This window comes from Orcinus orca, chromosome 1 (assembly GCF_937001465.1).
Source record: "Orcinus orca chromosome 1, mOrcOrc1.1, whole genome shotgun sequence".
In the NCBI taxonomy this organism is placed as follows: Eukaryota; Metazoa; Chordata; class Mammalia; order Artiodactyla; family Delphinidae; genus Orcinus; species Orcinus orca.
The window spans coordinates 168,948,963-168,967,421 of NC_064559.1; the positions used below are offsets into that span (position 1 = coordinate 168,948,963).

General features: G+C 38.2%; 1 protein-coding gene across 1 annotated transcript; it reads right to left on the bottom strand.

The window, feature by feature from the left end:
• Positions 1-15,124: 15,124 nt before the first annotated feature.
• Positions 15,125-16,376, bottom strand: LOC117202881 (HIG1 domain family member 1A, mitochondrial-like). The gene has a single exon (XM_049700032.1). The coding sequence runs from the start codon at positions 16,361-16,363 to the stop codon at positions 16,082-16,084; it is 282 nt and encodes a 93-aa protein (XP_049555989.1). The 5' UTR covers positions 16,364-16,376; the 3' UTR covers positions 15,125-16,081.
• Positions 16,377-18,459: the final 2,083 nt, after the last annotated feature.

Consider the following 18,459-nt stretch of genomic DNA (forward strand, 5'->3'; position numbering starts at 1 on the left):
ATTCCTTTCAAGTCCTACCCATCCTTATAATGGCAGTTTCCGTGTCCTCTATGAAGCCTTCTGATGCCAGAGTTTGAGGAGATCTTGCCTACCTCTCCATCCATCCATTCATCCATCCATCCAACCAGTCATCCATTTACTTGACAATTACTCACTGAACATCTTCTTTGTGCAAGGCTATTAGCTGGGGACTCATCAATGAATCAGTCATGTCTACACTTTCATGGAGCTACCAGGGCAGGAATAAAAGCAAATATGATGCAGTGCGGTAAACAGGCCCTCAAGACTCCCAATGCAACCTGGCCAGTTTTTCACTTTGAAGCTTCTCACAGCTACTCTCATCCTCACTTATGATGATGGATTTTAGCTAGAATTGGGGGTAAATTTTTGAATAAACAGTAAAGTGACAAATCATAAAATGGTTATGAATAGAAAAAATGTTAAACTGTAGCACTTAAATTTCTACAATGTTTACTAGACTTATTGTTTTACCTAAATTATTTCCTGAATAGATCTAAATTTAGAAAATTCAGAGTGAATTTGAAAAATGGCAAATGGCAAATAAAACTGTAGGGATATTAAAAGATTACAAAATGACCTCAAAAGTAAGTAACTACAGGGAATTCCCTGGCATTCCAGTGGTTAGGACTCGGTGCTTTCACTGCTGGGGCCCAGGTTCAATCCCTGATTGGGAAACTAAGATCCCACAAGCTGCGTGGAGTGGCAAAAAACAAACAAACAAACAAACAAAATATAAAATACATACAAACCCACATAACAAACCAACATAAAAATACATACAGTGGAGGGCTTCCCTGGTGGCGCAGTGGTTGAGAGTCCGCCTGCCGATGCAGGGGACACGGGTTCGTGCCCCGGTCTGGGAAGATCCCACATGCCGCCGAGCGGCTGTGCCTGTGAGACATGGCCGCTGAGCCTATGCGTCCGGAGCCTGTGCTCCGCAATGGGAGAGGCCACAATGGTGAGAGGCCCGCATACCGCAAAAAAAAAAAAAAAAAAAAATTACATACAGTGGAAATGAAGCTATAAAGAAAGTAACTGCAAAGGACAATTATTATGAAGCAGACTAGAAATTAAGAAACACAAAACTGGAACAAAGAAATAAACTAAAAAAAGACAACTTACCATGTTGATGTAGCTACACAATATGCAGGAATAATTCACAAAGAACTGTTAATAGAGGAATTGAGTGGCTGGCTGTTCAATAATACTCTCCTACAGTTACAGTGTCCCTAAAGTATGAGATGGGCAACCAACTTTGCTTTTTGTAGGGAAACTGCCTGCAACCTATAAATAACTATGAGTGACTAACAATAATCTTTACAGTTGGCAGCTCTATGACTCATAGAAAAAAATACAGAGGATTTATCACACAAAAGCCTACTAGTAAGATAACTGTTAAAGTGAACAAACCAGAACTATATGTATCAATATGGTTACATCTCAAAAATAAATGTTGAACAAAAAAACTCAAGTTGTAAAAATATATTTACATATGAAACCATTTATATAAAGTTAAAAAAAGTTATCAGTATCAACACTTGTTTTGAAAAATCTCTATCAAATACATGTAGAAATAAATATAGATGTGTATGTATATGTGGGTTAGTATACGTATAAATATTTCCTAGCTCTGTCTGCTTAGAGCACCTAGAAGCAGTAATACCCCAGTAGCAATGATCACATCTAGTACCCAGATCTTTGTTTCTAATTACCTGTTTTCAATAAAAAGAATCAGTGCTCCTTGGAGAAGTGATTGATTCCAGGGCTGGAAAAATACAAGATGAGCCGGGAGCATCTTGTGGTGCTAGGATAGAGACATTTCAAAAAGACACAGAAGCCAACCAAAAGAGTTCCCAATGGCCAAAACTTGAATAATTTGAGCAACAAAATAAATAATCATAATTTAGATTATAACCCAAAGAATGAAATAAAATCACTAAGTCCTTACTGATATAAATAAATGATTGAATAAATAAACAAATGAGGGAGAAGGAAATAGTCTCCCTTACAGAAGAATTTCGGTAAATAAAAGTAGAAGGAATTAGGGAATTAGAAAATCACATTAGAACATCAAAGTATTAACTGCATCAAGCAAGGTCCACTAATAAATACTGTAATTAGTGGGTTAAAATTTAAGATGAAACAAGGTATCTGCATAGCTTCAAATTATATCTCCCCAAATATTTTTTTAGAAAAGGAAAAATAGTAAGTTTACAACGGAGAAACCTGGCAGCCCCATGTTAACCAAGTGATCAAGATAAATATCACAAGTAATAGGATGTATCAGTATTGTGTATGCCTGATTGGATGCATTGAAAAGGGCACATAGCTTTTGTGATACTCTTCTCCAAAATCCATAGCCTTAATTGAATCATGAGAAAACCTTAGACAAACCCAAATTGAGGAACATTCTACCAAGACAAGTACTCTTCATAATTCTCAAAGTCATGATAGAAGAGGAAAGACTAAGGAACTGTTACAGATTGAAGGAGACTAAGGAGACATGATGATAACTAAATGCCTGTAGGGTCCTAGATTGGATTCTAGAATAGAAAAAGGACATTAGTGGAAAACCTGATAAAGTCTGAATAAAGACTTTAGTTTAATTAATAGTATGGCATTTATGTTAATTTCTTAGTTTTGATAATGATACCATGATTGTGTAGTATGTTAATATTACGGAAATTTGGGTATATTATTTTGCATAATTTTTTGTATATTTGAAATATTTCATTAAAAATGGAATATATAGTTCAATGTCAAAATGAACATTTGTGATAAGGCCTTACCCTCTTCCCTTGCACTGAACAATAGCCAAAACTTGAGCTACCCTCCCCTTGCTCCTGCCTTTGATTTAAGGGCAGAAATGTGAGTTGGGGGAAGATCGTAAAGGACCTTTAATGCTTGCACTTTATCCTGGAGTAATGAGAAGCTGTTAAAAGGTTTTCAGCAGGAGAGAGATGTGGTCACATGTGTTTTACGAATACAACTCTGATGTGATACACACGTTAACAAATTAAAGAATAAAAACCATATGATCATCTCAATAGATGCAGAAAAAACTTTTGACAAAATTCAACAACGATTTATGATAAAAACTCTCCAGGAAGTGGGCATAGAGGGAATATACCTCAACATAATAAAGGCCATATATGACAAACCCACAGCTAACATCATACTCAATGCTGAAAAGCTGAAAGCATTTCCTCTAAGATCAGGAACAAGACAAGGATGCCCACTCATGCCACTTTTATTCAATATCATATTGGAAGTCCTAGCCACCACAATCAGACGATAAAAAGAATACAAAATAAAAAAGGAATCCAAAAAAAAAAAAAGGAATCCAAATTGGAAAGGAAGAATTAAAATTGTCACTGTTTGCAGGTAACATGATACTATACAGAGAAAATCCTAAAGATGCCACCAGAAAACTACTAGAGCTCATCAATGAACTCAGTAAAGTTGCAGGATACAAAATTAATATACAGAAATCTGTTTCATTTCTATACACTAACAGTGAACTATCAGAAAAAGAAATTAAGGAAACAATCCCATTTACCATTGCATCAAAAAGAATAAGAGGGGCTTCCCTGGTGGCGCAGTGGTTGAGAGTCCGCTTGCTGATGCAGGGGACACGGGTTCGTGCCCTGGTCCAGGAGGATCCCACATGCCGGGGAGTGACTGGGCCCGTGAGCCATGGCTGCTGAGCCTGTGCGTCTGGAGCCTGTGCTCCGCAACGGGAGAGGCCACAACAGTGAGAGGTCCGAGTACTGCAAAAAAAAAAAAAAAAAAAAAGAATAAGATACCTAGAAATAAACCTACCTAAGAAGGTAGGAGACGTGTACTCAGAAAACTGTAAGACACTGATGAAAGAAATTGAAGGTGATATAAACAGATGGAAAGATATACTGTGTTCTTGGATTGGAAAAATGAATGTTGTTAAAATGGCCATACTACACAAGGCAATTTACAGATTCAATGCAATCCCTATCAAAATACCAATAGCAGAGACTTCCCTGGTGGTCCAGTGGTAAAGAATACACCTTACAATGTAGGGGACATGGGTTCAATCCCTGGTGAGGGAACTAAGATCCCACATGCCACGGGGCAACTAAGCCCATGTGCCACAACTATTGAGCTTGCGAGCTTCAACTAGAGCCTGCGGGCCACAAACTACAGAGCCCATGTGCCCTGGAGCCTGCATGCCACAACTAGAGGAGAGAAAAACCCGCATGGCACAACTAGAGAGAAGCCCACGCACCACAACAAGAGTCTGCATGCCACAATGAAAGATCCCGCATGTCTCAACGAAGATCCTGCATGCCGCAACTAAGACCCAATGCAGCCAAATATAAATAAAATAAATAAATAAATAAAAAATCTTAAAAAAAATACCAATAGCATTTTTACAGAACTATAACAAATAATTTAAAAATTTGTATGGAAACACAAAAGACCCTGAATAGCCAAAAACAATCTTGAGCAAGAAGAACAGAGCTGGAGGAATTATGGTCCCTAACTTCAGACTATACCACAAAGCTATGGTAATCAAAACAGTATGGTACTGGCACAAGACAGACATATGGATCAATGGAACAGAATAGAGAACCCAGAAATAAACCCACACACTTATGATCAATTCTTCTATGACAAAGGAGGCAAGAATATGCAATGGAGAAAAGAAAGTCTCTTCAATAAATAGTTCTGGGAAAATTGGACAGCTACATGTAAAAGAATGAAATAAGAACATTCTCTAACACCATACACAAAAATAAACTTAAAATGGAGTAAAGACCTAAACAGCTCATACAACTCAACATCAAAAAAACCCCACCCCGATTAAAAAATGGGCAGAAGACCTGAACAGACATTTCTCCAAAAAGGGCATGCAGATGGCCAATAAGAACATGAAAGGGTGCTCAACATCGCTAATCATCAGGGAAATACAAAACAAAACCACAATGAGATATCACCTCACACCTGTTAGAATGGCCATCATTAAAAAGAACACAAATAACAAATGTTGGAGATGTTGTGGAGAAAAGGGAACACTCAAACACTGTTGGTGGGAATGTAAATTGGTGCAGCCACTGTGGAAAACAGTCTGGAGATTTCTCCAAAAACTGAAAATAGAACTACCATATGACCCAGCAATTCCACTCCTGAAAGAAACAAAAACAGTCCAAAAACAATCCAAAAAACCCAGAAACACTAGTTCTAAAGGATACACGCAGGGACTTCCCTGGTGGTCCAGCAGTTAAGACTCCCAATGCAGGGGGCCCAGGATCGATCCCTGGTCAGGGAATTAGACTTCGCATGCTGCAACTAAAAGAAAAAAGATTTTGCATGCCACAAATAAAGATCCCGCACGCGGCAACGAAGATCCTGTGTGCTGCAACTAAGACCTGGCACAACCAGATAAATTTATAAATAAATAAGAGTTAGCTGGATGTATTGTAAAATATATGTGCTATTTTCCTTGTAGTAAAGTTTTTATACTTAAAAATCATATATATTATTTTATAGCTCAATTTCAACTTAAGATATATGATTAGTGATTTTAAAATGTACCGAACAGTTAGATAATGTTAATATTAGACTCTATGAATTGATAAATTCAAATGTGAAACCTGTACTCATTTCTACATGAGAATACATATGCAAATAATTCATTAAATAACTTCTAAAATTGACTTGCTAAAAAAAAAAAAAGAGCTGGATGATGAGCTGGGGATATGAGCAGGAAGAGACAGTTGGAATGGCATTGGCACGTGGAAAGGCCCACAGGCTTTAGGAGTCAAATGTTATTCAGGAAACTAAAAAGTGCATATTGACTGGAGCATACAGTATGGGACGTGAGACAAAGCTGAGAGACTGCTGGAGGTCAGCTCATTTAAGACTTTATGGTCATGTTGGAGTACTCATAGATCCTCTTGCTGGGACTGGTTTTGTTCTAGGTACCAGGGATATACAGAATTGAACCAGACTTTAAAGTACTTTAACCCCAGGCCTTAAATAGCTCATCAGGTGGGGTAGAACCATTCTGACAATGGCTGTGCAGCACGACAAATATGATGATAGAGGTAAGAAGAGATTTTCATGGGAATTCACAGAAGAGGTACTTAAAGAATAAAATTATTTCATCATATTGCCTTTTGAGTTATTGCATATTGCCTCCAAACTCAGATTAGATTAGATTAGATTAATCAGTTGTAGGATTAAGTTTAGATTAATGTTCTTTTTAGACACACAGAAAAATGGTTTAGCCACTTAGACAACCAAGCAATTTCTAGTATAGTTCTTGCTTATGACCTCTTTCTTTCCTTTTCATAAACTCTCACTTACCCTTTAAGACTCTGCTGAACTGCCCCCTTCCCACTTTACTCCAGATAGAGTTAGAAATCTTCCCCTCTGTGTCCCTATTATAGCATTTATCATAATACACTATTTTTGTTTTCTGTATCCCCACAAGACCTTTTTCCCCCCACCAACTAGACTTCTTAAGCATAGAGATTTCATCATGCTCATCCTTCAGTCAAGTCATTCAACAAATATTTATCAAGCACCTACTATGTGATGGTCATCAAGTTAGGTGCTGCAGATTCAGTGATAACCCAGATAAGATTCAGTCCTTGCTCTCACAGAGCTTATAGTCTAGTGCAGAAGGCAAACAAGTAAATGGGCAAGAACAGTAAGTATGACAAATACTATGACAAGGAAAGTGTAAAGTGCCACGGGAGCCCAGAGCAGGGGCACATAACTTACTTGAGGGGGATAATGTAAGGCTTGCAGAAAGAAATAATTTAAGCTGAGAACTGAAGGATAAGCATGAGTTAGCGGGGCAAACCGGCAGTGGAGGTTCCAGAGCTGAGCAAGAGCACAACACATTAAAGAAACTGAAAGAAGTTCACAGAGCAGTGGAGTTTGGGGGGGAGGTTGTAGCGATTGGGTGGAGGGGTGATGGGAGAAAGCGGGGAGCCATTAGAGATCAGTGTTTAACATGGTGGTGTACACATAGAAAGCACTATGTAAATATTTGTTGGATGAATGGCTCATTTACCTGAGGAAGTGAGACCTTTGGGAAAGCCAGGTTTGTGTGCAGTTGTTTGTTCTCTTGGTCTCTGGAAGGCATTTGTATTGGGTTGGTTAAAAGTCTGGTTTCTGATACCAACTACTTAGATTTGAATCCTGGCTTTGACAAGTAGTAGCTGAGGTGACCTAGACAAATTACATAAATGCTTTTGTGTCATTTACCTTATCTTTAAGTTAGAGACGATACTACTACTACATAGGATTGTTGTCAAGATTAAAGATTAAGTTAATATATATAAAGCATTAGAACAGAGCCTAGAACTAAGCACTGTGTGTTTGATATTATTATTCCTACATTCATCAAAACATTTATTGAGGGACAAAGTACTGTGACAGCTGTGAAAATAAGATGTGGCTCCAGCCATGGAGGAGGACCATAAAGTCTGGTGAGGGAGAAGATTCATAAATAAGTAATTACAACACTACATGATCAAGCAGGGTGATAGCAGTAAGTGCTACAGAATTAAAGAAGAGGGAGTGACTCATTTTCTCCAAAGAAGCCAAGGGAGAATACAGAGGGAAGGATGCATTTAAGCTGGGTGAAGAAGAATGAACAGTTTGCCAGCAAAGAAAGGCAATAGAGCTTATCAGGCCAAGGAAGCACCATGTTGCAAAGGTTTAGTAGCATGCAAGCCTAAGGCATGTTTACCAAACGGCAAGGACACTAGAAATCTTTTATGTTCCAGGGTCTATGTTAAGCATTTTAAAAAAGTTATTTCTTTTACTTTTCATAAGAACTGTTACATGTACCCACTCTACTTGATACTTATATAGTACTTACTGTTGCAGTCACCTTGTATATATTAACTCAATCCTTATGACAACTGTATGAAATAGGTACTATTATTATTCCCACTTTGCAGATGAGGAAATTGAGGCAAAAAAGGTGAAGTACCTTATTCAAAGTCATACAGCTAGGAGATGGCAGGGCCAAAATTCAAACCTGCAGTTTGACTCCAGAATCTGTGGTCTTAATCACTACTAACTTATTCTTCACCCCCAACTCCCACCCACTAGTTGTTGATTTTGATCTGCTATAGTTATGGAAACTAGATATCCAAACTTGTTGGAACTGCATGTAAAGTAAGAGTTGAAAGTCACTTCTGGGACAAAAGTGCATGAACTCTCCAGCATGTGCAGACTGCACAAGACTGTACATAAAAATGCTTGAACATAACTCCTCCCCCTCTCTGACTCTCGCATTTGCCTTAGCCAGCAAATGTGGGTTGGGGGTAGGGTGGATATTTATTGGATTACACAGGATGTCTCAAGCCACACATGTTTCTCTGGGGGTCCATTTTAAACTTGAATCCTCCAACCAGCAAGTTGCTCTCTCTGGAAACAAAAAAAGTTTAAAATACTCCCTTCACTGTAGGGGAGGGCAAAAGTGGGCAGAAAATGCAACACAGACAAGACATGTGATAAAAAGTTAAGATTTTATCTAGAGCTAGGCAGAGCCATACTAATTCACAAAGAGTAACATTTCAGGGGACAATCAGAAATAAGAAGAGAGAGTTTTGCAGGCTTATTAGAGGAAGCAAACTTCCACAGAACTATGATCGATTAAGACTATACCTAAAGTGAACCTTGAGAAAATACATCCATGGAGATCTAGATTAAGGGCTCCAGGCAGAAGAGAATTTACAGAAATTGCATAGTGCAAAAAGTAAAGTCCAAATTGGACCTGAGGAATTCATATTGGTTAAGAGCTTTCCCTAAGTTTTTTAGAAAGAAAGAACTGAAAGTTTAAACCAGAACCTAATAAACCACCTTTGAAGATCTTTATACAGATTTACGTGTAAGTCAATGGGTGGTAAACTGTACATTCTCATTTCAGAGCGTGGGCTCAGTCTTTCTCAGTGAACCCTTTTGTGACCTTCATAAAATCTCCAGTTAAAGAATCACTCTATGTATGACCTATAGATAGCAATCTAGAAGGCTAGACCTAACTCGATATGTAGTCAAAATTCTGTTTTCCAGAGTGGACGAAAAGAGGAGAACGCTTCATTTTTAGTCTGAGTGTAATATATAGAACACAAACTTCCTGACAACTCTGAGGATGTTCAGAGTTCTTCTTGCGTGTGAAACTGCTTGAGAGCTGGATTCTGGATAGGTGGAATTTATAGCAACATTATGTCCCAGATTTTTGAGGACAGCTCAGATTTCAAACATTGTAACTATAAGTAGGCTTATAAACCTGTGTTCTTGTGTATCCTAATTTGGATAGAGAGGAAAACATGGGCATAATACAAGTGATCTTTTCTTGGACTTTATGATAAGGAAGGAAGTCATGTTTGGGTTAGAGGGGTAACAGTGCTCTTCTAAGAGTATTCCTTGGTAACAGGGTTATGAAAGCTGTCTTATGTGTGAAAAATGCTGGGAGAAACTCCTGCAAAATTGAGGATGTGTGTGCCATTTGGAGAGAATAGAAAAGTCTGGGGGAGAGAAGTCTGAGGACAAAACAGAGAGAGGCGGCTCCTAGTGAAGGTCAGCTGTGTCCCTGTTGAAGAGGAGGAAAGGGTTGAAAGTTTGAGAAAACTGGGAGAGGGAGAAGGAGAAGATAGCATTAAAAGAGAAGCTTAGAGAGAAACTTAAAAGACTCAGGAGAGTGAAAGTGAGGAGAGAGGAGGAAAAGAAGAAAGACTAGGGAGAACAAGAGGAGAAAAGGGAGTGAGAATGTGCAGAGGAGAGCTACAGCAAGTAAGCCTTCATGGGTCAGAGAGACAAGGGGGAACCTTGAGGCTCCTCTCAAGGTTGTAGAAGTCTGGAGGGCCCCTGGAGGAGTGTTGGGAGAGATCTAAGGCAGGGCAAGGATTCTGGAACTGGACCAAGGGCTGTCTAAACAAGAAAACTCAGAGCTGCATATAAGATGAACTGGTGATCCCTCCAAGGATCCCTTTGACAGCCTACGCTCCAAAGCGGTGCGTGATCTTGGGTCATATTCTCCGGGGAACTTTGGCGACACAGCAAAATTTTCCATTGATGTTGTCTAACCTTAAGGAAATCTCTCTCTAAAATATTGTTGTCTTGCAAGGTGGGGGTACTTAGCTATTTAGCAGGTGTGTTTCTCAGAGACATCAAAGTAAGTGAAGTGTGGCAGGTCTCCCCTCTCCCCAAATCTGGCACGTCTATGTTTCCAGTCAGTATTTTTTTTTGAAGGAAAATATATCTGTAGATACTATAGCCTTTGCTCAGAGATTCTGAGAAGTCTATCATTTTTAAAGCTTGAAAATATTTGGTTGGTTTTCTCTCCCATATAATAGTGGAAGTGGAATTTAGGACAAACCTCTTAAATCAATTTGGCAGTACACATCAGGAACCTTTAAAAATTTCACACTACTTGATATAGAAATCCCACATCTGAGAATTTTCTCTGAGGAAATAATCTTATAGTGCTTTATACGTTTATGCAAAAAGCATTATTTAGAATAGAAAAAAATTAGGAGTAACTTAAATGCCTAACAATATGGGACCGGTTAAGCAAACTCTGGCGCCTTCTCTTATATAATATTTTGCAGTTGCTAAAACTGTATTTACAAAGAATTCTTAATGATGGGGAGAAATACTTATGATAAAATATTAAGTAAAAATATATTATGTGCAAAGTGTGATCTCAACTATGCTAAAATGCATTATAAAAAAAAAAAGACTGAAAGGAAATATGCCAAAAAGTTGTTTAGATTGATTGTCTTAAGACAGTGGGGTATGGTCTATTGTTATTGTTATTTTCTTCTTTATGTTTTCCTAAATTTTCCAGATTTTCTGCAAAGGGCATGTAATTCTATTATAATCAGAAAAAATAAAAATTTAGTTTTAAAAGTTTAAGAAAACAGGGGACTAAATATTTACAAACATAAGTCACTTAGTCAAAAATAATTTTACAAAAGATTTAGAAGTTGTAAAAAAATGTTAAAGGAAAAAAAGCAAAATTGTTAAAAAGAATAAAATGAAACTTTTATTTTAAAATATTAATTTAAAATTCTTTTATTAAAAATAAAACTTAAAATGCAAGTGGTTATGAAAACTATATAACAACATGAGAAATGCATATGATTTAAGGTTAAATGAAAATAAGACAAAATCATTAAGATTACAACTATCCAGTCCAACACTGTAAGCAACTACATTCAGCTCACAATATGCAGTAGGCACCCAGTAAAAGGGACTTCTGTATACATACTGCCCTCCTACAGCGGCTAGCACTTGAACCTTTCCACCCTTTGCACTCTTGCCCCTTGCCTCCTCATTTTATTGGTTTTTTTATACATCTTTATTGGAGTATAATTGCTTTACAATGGTGTGTTAGTTTCTGCTTTATAACAAAGTGAATCAGTTATACATATACATATGTTCCCATATCTCTTCCTTCTTGCATCTCCCTCCCTCCCACCCTCCCTATCCCACCCCTCTAGGTGGTCACAAAGCATCTAGTTGATCTCCCTGTGCTATGCAGCTGCTTCCCACTAGCTAGTTTGGTAGTGTATATATGTCCATGCCACTCTTTCACTTTGTCACAACTTCCCTTCCCCCTCCCCATATCCTCAAGTCCATTCTCTAGTAGGTCTGTGTCTCATTTTAGACGCATATTTCTGATTTGGTTTTCTTTTAGATTCTGTCTTGCTCCTGCCAAAATATGGTCAGAGACTACTTTTAGTTATGCTTCTCCATATCTGACCTAGTCCCTGGTACTCTGCTATCAGCATAGGCCAGCTACCGTATCCTGAAGAGTGAACTGTTTTTTTTTTTAAAAAAGGAGAAAGACTGGTAGGAAGTCCAGTATACCAAAATGCTAATAGTACTGTAGTAGGATTATCCATAGTTTATGCCACTTTTCTTTAGGTTTGAGATTTTTGCAATGTGGTTATGTTAGGTTTATTATTTAAAGTTTGAATTAAAGTCACTTGCCGAGTACTTTCACAGGTAATTATTGAATTCCCCTCCCTTTCGTGATTTCCAAGGATGGATATAAAATTGATAAACTTTAGCTAAGAAGATACTGGGTCTGAGATCCTAGCTGGGTCAGAGAAACTGTTCTTCACCTTTTTCTCTCCAAAGTAGACTCTGCACAGCCAAAACAGAGATATGGGATTATCTAAAACTTCAGATACTCTCCAACAGCTGTAGGAACAAGTCAAAACTCTTTAATATGGCTCCCGAAACCCTTCACAATCTATTGCCATTCTACTTCTCCAACTTTTATATCCCAGTAGTCTGCTAACCTTTTTCTTTCTTCCTTACCCTATGCTACATCAGACTACTTGCCATTCCTTAAACACGTATTAACTTTTTTCACTTTTTTAAATTGATATATAAGATTCATATAGCAGGAAGCACAAAACTTAAGTGCACAACTCAGTGGTTGTTCACAGATGTATACATGTGTGACCACCACCCAGATCAAGCTCTAGAAAATTTCTAATACTCTAAAAGACTCCCCTGTACCACTTTCCAGTCTGTATCTACATCCCCACCCAGAGATTACAACTATTCTGTCTTCCATCAACAAAAATTAATTTTCTGTTCTTGAATTTAAAAAAATGGAAACACACCATATACATTCCTTAAAACACATAGTATATCTTAATGTTTCCTCTGAGAATAGGAATGTTAAATATCTGTCATGTGCTAGTGTTCTCCCATTCAGCATCCATGGCAGAAATTACTAATTCATCATTCTTTCTTATTGCGCCTAGATTGAGTTTTAGGCTCCTCTACTAAACTGCATACCAGCAGTCACGACTGGTTGTTCAGAGTTGGCACTAGTGAAACCTCCCTGGATAAGAATAACCTCTTCTACATGAGAACTTTTATCTCTGCCATTCACAACACAGTTAATAAGTCGTTTAAGTCTCGTTATCCTATCACTGTAACATCTCTCTGATCTGTCCCTTTTTTCTATTCCTACTGCTTCTGCTTATTTCAAGCTTTCATAATCCCTCACCTGATTTTCTACAATATCCCCTTACTGCTTTCCCTGCCTTCAGTTTTGGCTCCTCTATTCTTATCTACCCACTGCTAATTAATTTTTTTAACATTGAAATATGACTACATCATCCTCCTGGTTGAAACCCTTTAAGGACTACCTTTCAGGTTAAGGCCAGGGGCTTAGCATGGTATTGCAGGCCTCATGATCTGCCCCTGCCCATCTCTCCAGTATCATCTCCTGTACCCTGCCCTCCAGTATTCCAGATTCTTGCAGATTCCTGAAACATGTCCTGCCCTTTTCCTACTCTACATCTTGAATGCTCCTCCTCTCCTTTAGATGGCTGTTTCACTCACCCTTCAAGGATATTTCAAGAATATTTATTATCCAAACTTTTGTTGATCATTCTTTCCTAACAAAAGATTATTCTCTCCCAGACAAAATTAGTTATCCCTTATTTGTGTTCTCATACATAAACTTACTATGGCAATTATCATGTTCTATCAGTACCTGTTTACATTTCTGGGAGCCCCTTGAGGGAAAAGAGCTTTGCAGCTCCAGAACTCATCAGAGTGCATGTCATTTTTTTTTTAACAATTTTTTAATGTTCTGGTAAAATACACAAAACATAAAATGTACTACCTTTACCTTTTTTTTTTGCGGTACGCAGACCTGTTACTGTTGTGGCCTCTCCCGTTGTGGAGCACAGGCTTCGGACGCGCAGGCTCAGCGGCCATGGCTCACGGGCCCAGCCGCTCCGCAGCATGTGGGATCCTCCCGGACCGGGTCAAGAACCCATGTCCCCTGCATCGGCAGGCAGACTCTCAACCACTGCGCCACCAGGGAAGCCCTATCTTTACCATTTTTAAGTGTACAGTTCAGTAGCATTAAATACATTCATATTGTTGTGCAACCATCACCACCATTCATCTCCAGAACTTCTTTCATCTGCAAAATTGAAACGCTATACTTATTAAACAGTAATTCCTCATTCTCCCCTCTCCCCAGTCCCTGGCAACCACCATTCTACTTTCTACGATTTTGTCTATTCTAAGTACGTTATGTAAGTAGAATCACACAGTATTTGTCTTTTTGTGACTGGCTTATTTCATTTAGCACAGTGTCATTAAGGTTCATCCATGTTGTAGCATATGTAGAATTTCCCTTTTTTTTTTTTTAAATTGGAGTATAATTTAAAAGTACAATATTGGAGTACAATATTGTGTTAGTTTCTGCTCTACAATGAAGTGAATCAGCTATATGTATACATATATCCCCTCCCTCTTGGACCTCCTGTCCCCCCTCCCACCATCCCACCCATCTAGGTCATCATAGAGCACCGAGCTGAACTTCCTGTGCCTTATAGGACGTTCCCGCTAGCTATATATTTTATGCATGGTAGTGTATATATGACAATCCTAATCTCCCAATTTGTCCCACCCTTCCCTTCCCCCCCATGTTCACATGTACGTTCTCTACGTCTATGCCTCTATTCTTGCCCTGCAAATAGGTTCATCTGTACCATTTTTCTAGATTCCACATATACGCCTTAATATATGATATTTGTTTTTCTCTTTCTGGCTTATTTCACTCTGTATGACAGACTCTAGGTCCATTTAAATGTCTACAAATGGCCCAATTTCATTCCTTTTTATGGCTGAGTAATTATCCATTCATCTGTCGATGGACATTTAGGTTGTTTCCATGTCCTGGCTATTGTAAATAGTGCTGCAGTGAACATTGGGGTACATGACTCTTTGAATTATGGTTTTCTCAGGGTATATGCCCAGTAGTAGGATGGCTGGGTCATATGGTAGTTCTATTTTTAGTTTTTTAAGGAACCTCCATACTGTTCTCCACAGTCGGTGTATCAATTTACATTCCCACCAACAGTGTAAGAGGGTTCCCTTTTCTCCACACCTTCTCCAGCATTTATTGTTTCTAGATTTTTTGATGATGGCCATTCTGACTGGTGTGAGGTGATACCTCATTGTAGTTGTGATTTGCATTTCTCTAATAATTAGTGATGCCAAGCATCTTTTCATGTGCCTCTTGGCCATCTGTATGTCTTCTTTTTGTGTGTGTGTGTGTGTTCACTTACTTTAATAACACTACATTTACCATGTTATCACCATGGAATGTAAATTCAGGTTAGACAAGAGAATCTCACAAGTACAACAAAGCATTCTGTAGTATACCAAAGTTTGTATAATGTCTGACCAAACCAGCTTGCTCATAAATCACTTCCATTACAGGCAATTTATTTAGTTTAACATTTATGATTCTTTCAGAGAAAATAAACAGACTGCACACATTTAAAAAGTATTTTTCATTTACCTTTGCATTAGCACTTAAAATACACACTTCTATTTCAAAATGCCATTTAAAAATTATTCTAAGATAACAGCAGCAAACTATAATTCTGCAATTACAAAACAGCTAAACGGGGATCTACAGTTAAGTTATTCTCATGTTTACAACTATGATTCTGAAACAGATACTACTTCAAAGCAACTGTTACCAGCTCTTTAGTTTTGATTTAAAAACACACACATAGTTGCTGGGAGGTTTATAATGTTGTATTCCATGCACTGTTCTGAAAGGGTTCTTCAAGAGCCAGCCAGACCTTAAAAACAGTACTCAGCCCACAAGGCAGTCAGAAAGAGTTAAATTAACTGGGGTAAATAGGATTCCTACATTACATCAAAAGCATATGATATTCTGCAGCAACTGGGAGCATTTTCAGGTTTGACATGTTGTCCTCTTTACAACTAATTTTATCAGAAGAGTTTAAGAAGGTGGACACTGTACCACTATCAAGTGCATTTAAAAGTGACATGTTTTTGTGCTAATCTGACTCCCCTGAATGACGAAGCTATTGAACTAGTCACTAGGCAAATCAAGCCTGCAAGAAAGGAAGCCAATATTCATATTATCATGTTATTGTCCGACCCATAGAATTTATTTTCAACATAAACATATAACCCCAATATGAGATGTCTAACTAAAGCAAGCACCACCAAGACCAAGACAGCATCTCCTCTTCTAAGGTTTAGGTTCTGCCCAGAATTCTTGATACATGGAATAGCCCATACCAAGAGTCATTGCTCCCACAACAAAGCCTTGGGCTGCCACGCGCATGTGGATCAAGTGAACAGACATTTTAGTATTGCCCCTGCTCTTCAATTTATATAATCCATATGAAAAGATTGCTGCAAAACCTGCCATTCCAATGGGGACAAATGGTGCCTCTCTAGCTTTTAGGATAAGTTTAGATCCCTGATCTTCATCATATGAAGAAAGAGAAACATCTGTGTCACTTGACATAGTGATTGAAGAATCTTCAGACAACGGCACGACATCACAGGCTCCTACTGGCTTCTCCGTATGTCTTCTTTGGTGAAATGTCTATTTAGGTCTTCTGCCCATTTTTGGATTGGGTTGTTTTTTTGATATTGAGCTGCGTGAGCTGTTTGTATATTTTGGAGATTAATCCTTTGTCTGTTGCTTCGTTTGCAAATATTTTCTCTCATTCTGAGGGTTGTCTTTTCATCTTGTTTATGGTTTCCTTTGCTGTGCAAAAGCTTTTAAGTTTAATTAGGTCCCATTTATTTCTTTTTGTTTTTATTTTCATTACTCTAGGAGGTCGGTCAAAAAAGATCTTGCTGTGGTTTATGTCAAAGAGTGTTTTTCCTACTTTTTCCTCTAAGAGTTTTATAGTGTCTGGTCTTACATTTAGGTCTTTAATCCATTTTGAGTTTATTTTTGTGTATGGTGTTCGGAAATGTTCTAATTTCATTCTTTTACATGTGGCTATCCAGTTTTCCCAGCACCACTTATTGAAGAGGCAGTCTTTTCTCCATTGTATATTCTTGCCTCCTTTGTCATAAATTAGGTGATCGTATGTGTGTGGGTTTATCTCTGGGCTTTCTATCCTGTACCATTAATCTATATTTCTGGTTTTGTGCCAGTACCATACTGTTTTGATTACTGTAGCTTTGTAGTATAGTTTGAAGTCAGGGAGGTTGATTCCTCCAGCTCCGTTTTTCTTTCTCAAGATTGCTTTGGCTATTTGGGTGTTTGGCTTTGTTGGTGTTTCCATACAAATTGTTAAAGTTTTTGTTCTAATTCTGTGAAGAATGCCATTGGTAATTTGATAGGGATTGCATTAAATCTGTAGATTGCTTTGCATAGTATAGTCATTGTCTCAATATTGATTCTTCCAGTCCAAGAACATGGTATATTTCTCCATCTGTTTATGTCATCTTTGATTTCTTTCATCAGTGTTTTATAGTTTTCTGAGTATATGTCTTTTCCTCTTTAGGTAGGTTTATTCCTAGGTATGCATTTCCTTTCTTTTTAAGGCTGAATAATATTCCATTACATGTATATACCACATTTGCTTATCCATTCATCTGTCAATGAATACTTGGATTGCTTTCACTGTTTAGCTATTGTGAATAATGCTGCTATGAATATGGGTGTAAAATACCTCTTTGGTACCCAGTTTTCAAGTCTTTGGAGTATATGTCCTGAAGTGTAATTGCTGAATTATATGGTAATTCTTTTTGTTTGTTTGTTTTAAAAGAAGGAGTCAGTGTTTCTAGAATTTTTTTTTTGGTTGTGCTGGTCTTAGTTGTGGAAGGTGGGCTCCCTAGTTGCAGCTTGTCAGCTCCATAGTTGCGGCATGCATGTGGGATCTAGTTCCCTGACCAGGGATTGAACCTGGGCCCCCTGCATTGCGAGCATGGAGTCTTTTTTTTTTTTTTAATTTATTTATTTATTTTTGGCTGCATTGGTTCCTCGTTGCTGCATGTGGGCTTTCTCTAGTTGTGGCAAGTGGGAGCTACTCTTTGTTGCAAAGTGCGGGCTTCTCATTGCAGTGGCTTCTCTTGTTGTGGAGCATGGGCTCTAGGCACGCAGGCTTTAGTAGCTGTGGCACACGGGCTCAGTAGTTGTGGCTCACGGGCTCTAGAGCACAGCCTCAGTAGTTGTGGCATATGGGCTTAGTTGCTCCATGGCATGTGGGATCTTCCCAGACCAGGGCTTGAACCCATGTCTCCTGCATTGGCAGGCGGAGTCTTAACCACTGCACTACCAGGGAAGTTCCTATATGGTAATTCTATTTTTAATTTTTTGAGGAACCACTATACTGTTTTCCACAGCAGGTATATCTTTTTACATTCCAACCATCAGTGCACAGGGTTCTAATATCTCTACATACTCACCAACACTTGTTATTTTCTAGTTTTTTTGTTTTTTGTTTTATGATAGTAGCCATCTTAATGGGTGTGAGATACAATGGTATCTCGTTATAGGTTTGATTTGCATTTCCCTAATGATTGGCAATGTTGAACATCTTTCCATGTGCATACTGGTCATTTGTATATCTTCTTCAGAGAAATGTGTATTCAGGTCCTTTG

What these genes read in the sequence shown, in the direction of transcription:
- LOC117202881 (XM_049700032.1), bottom strand. Translation starts at nt 16,363, where the DNA reads ATGTCAAGTGACACAGATGTTTCTCTTTCTTCATATGATGAAGATCAG.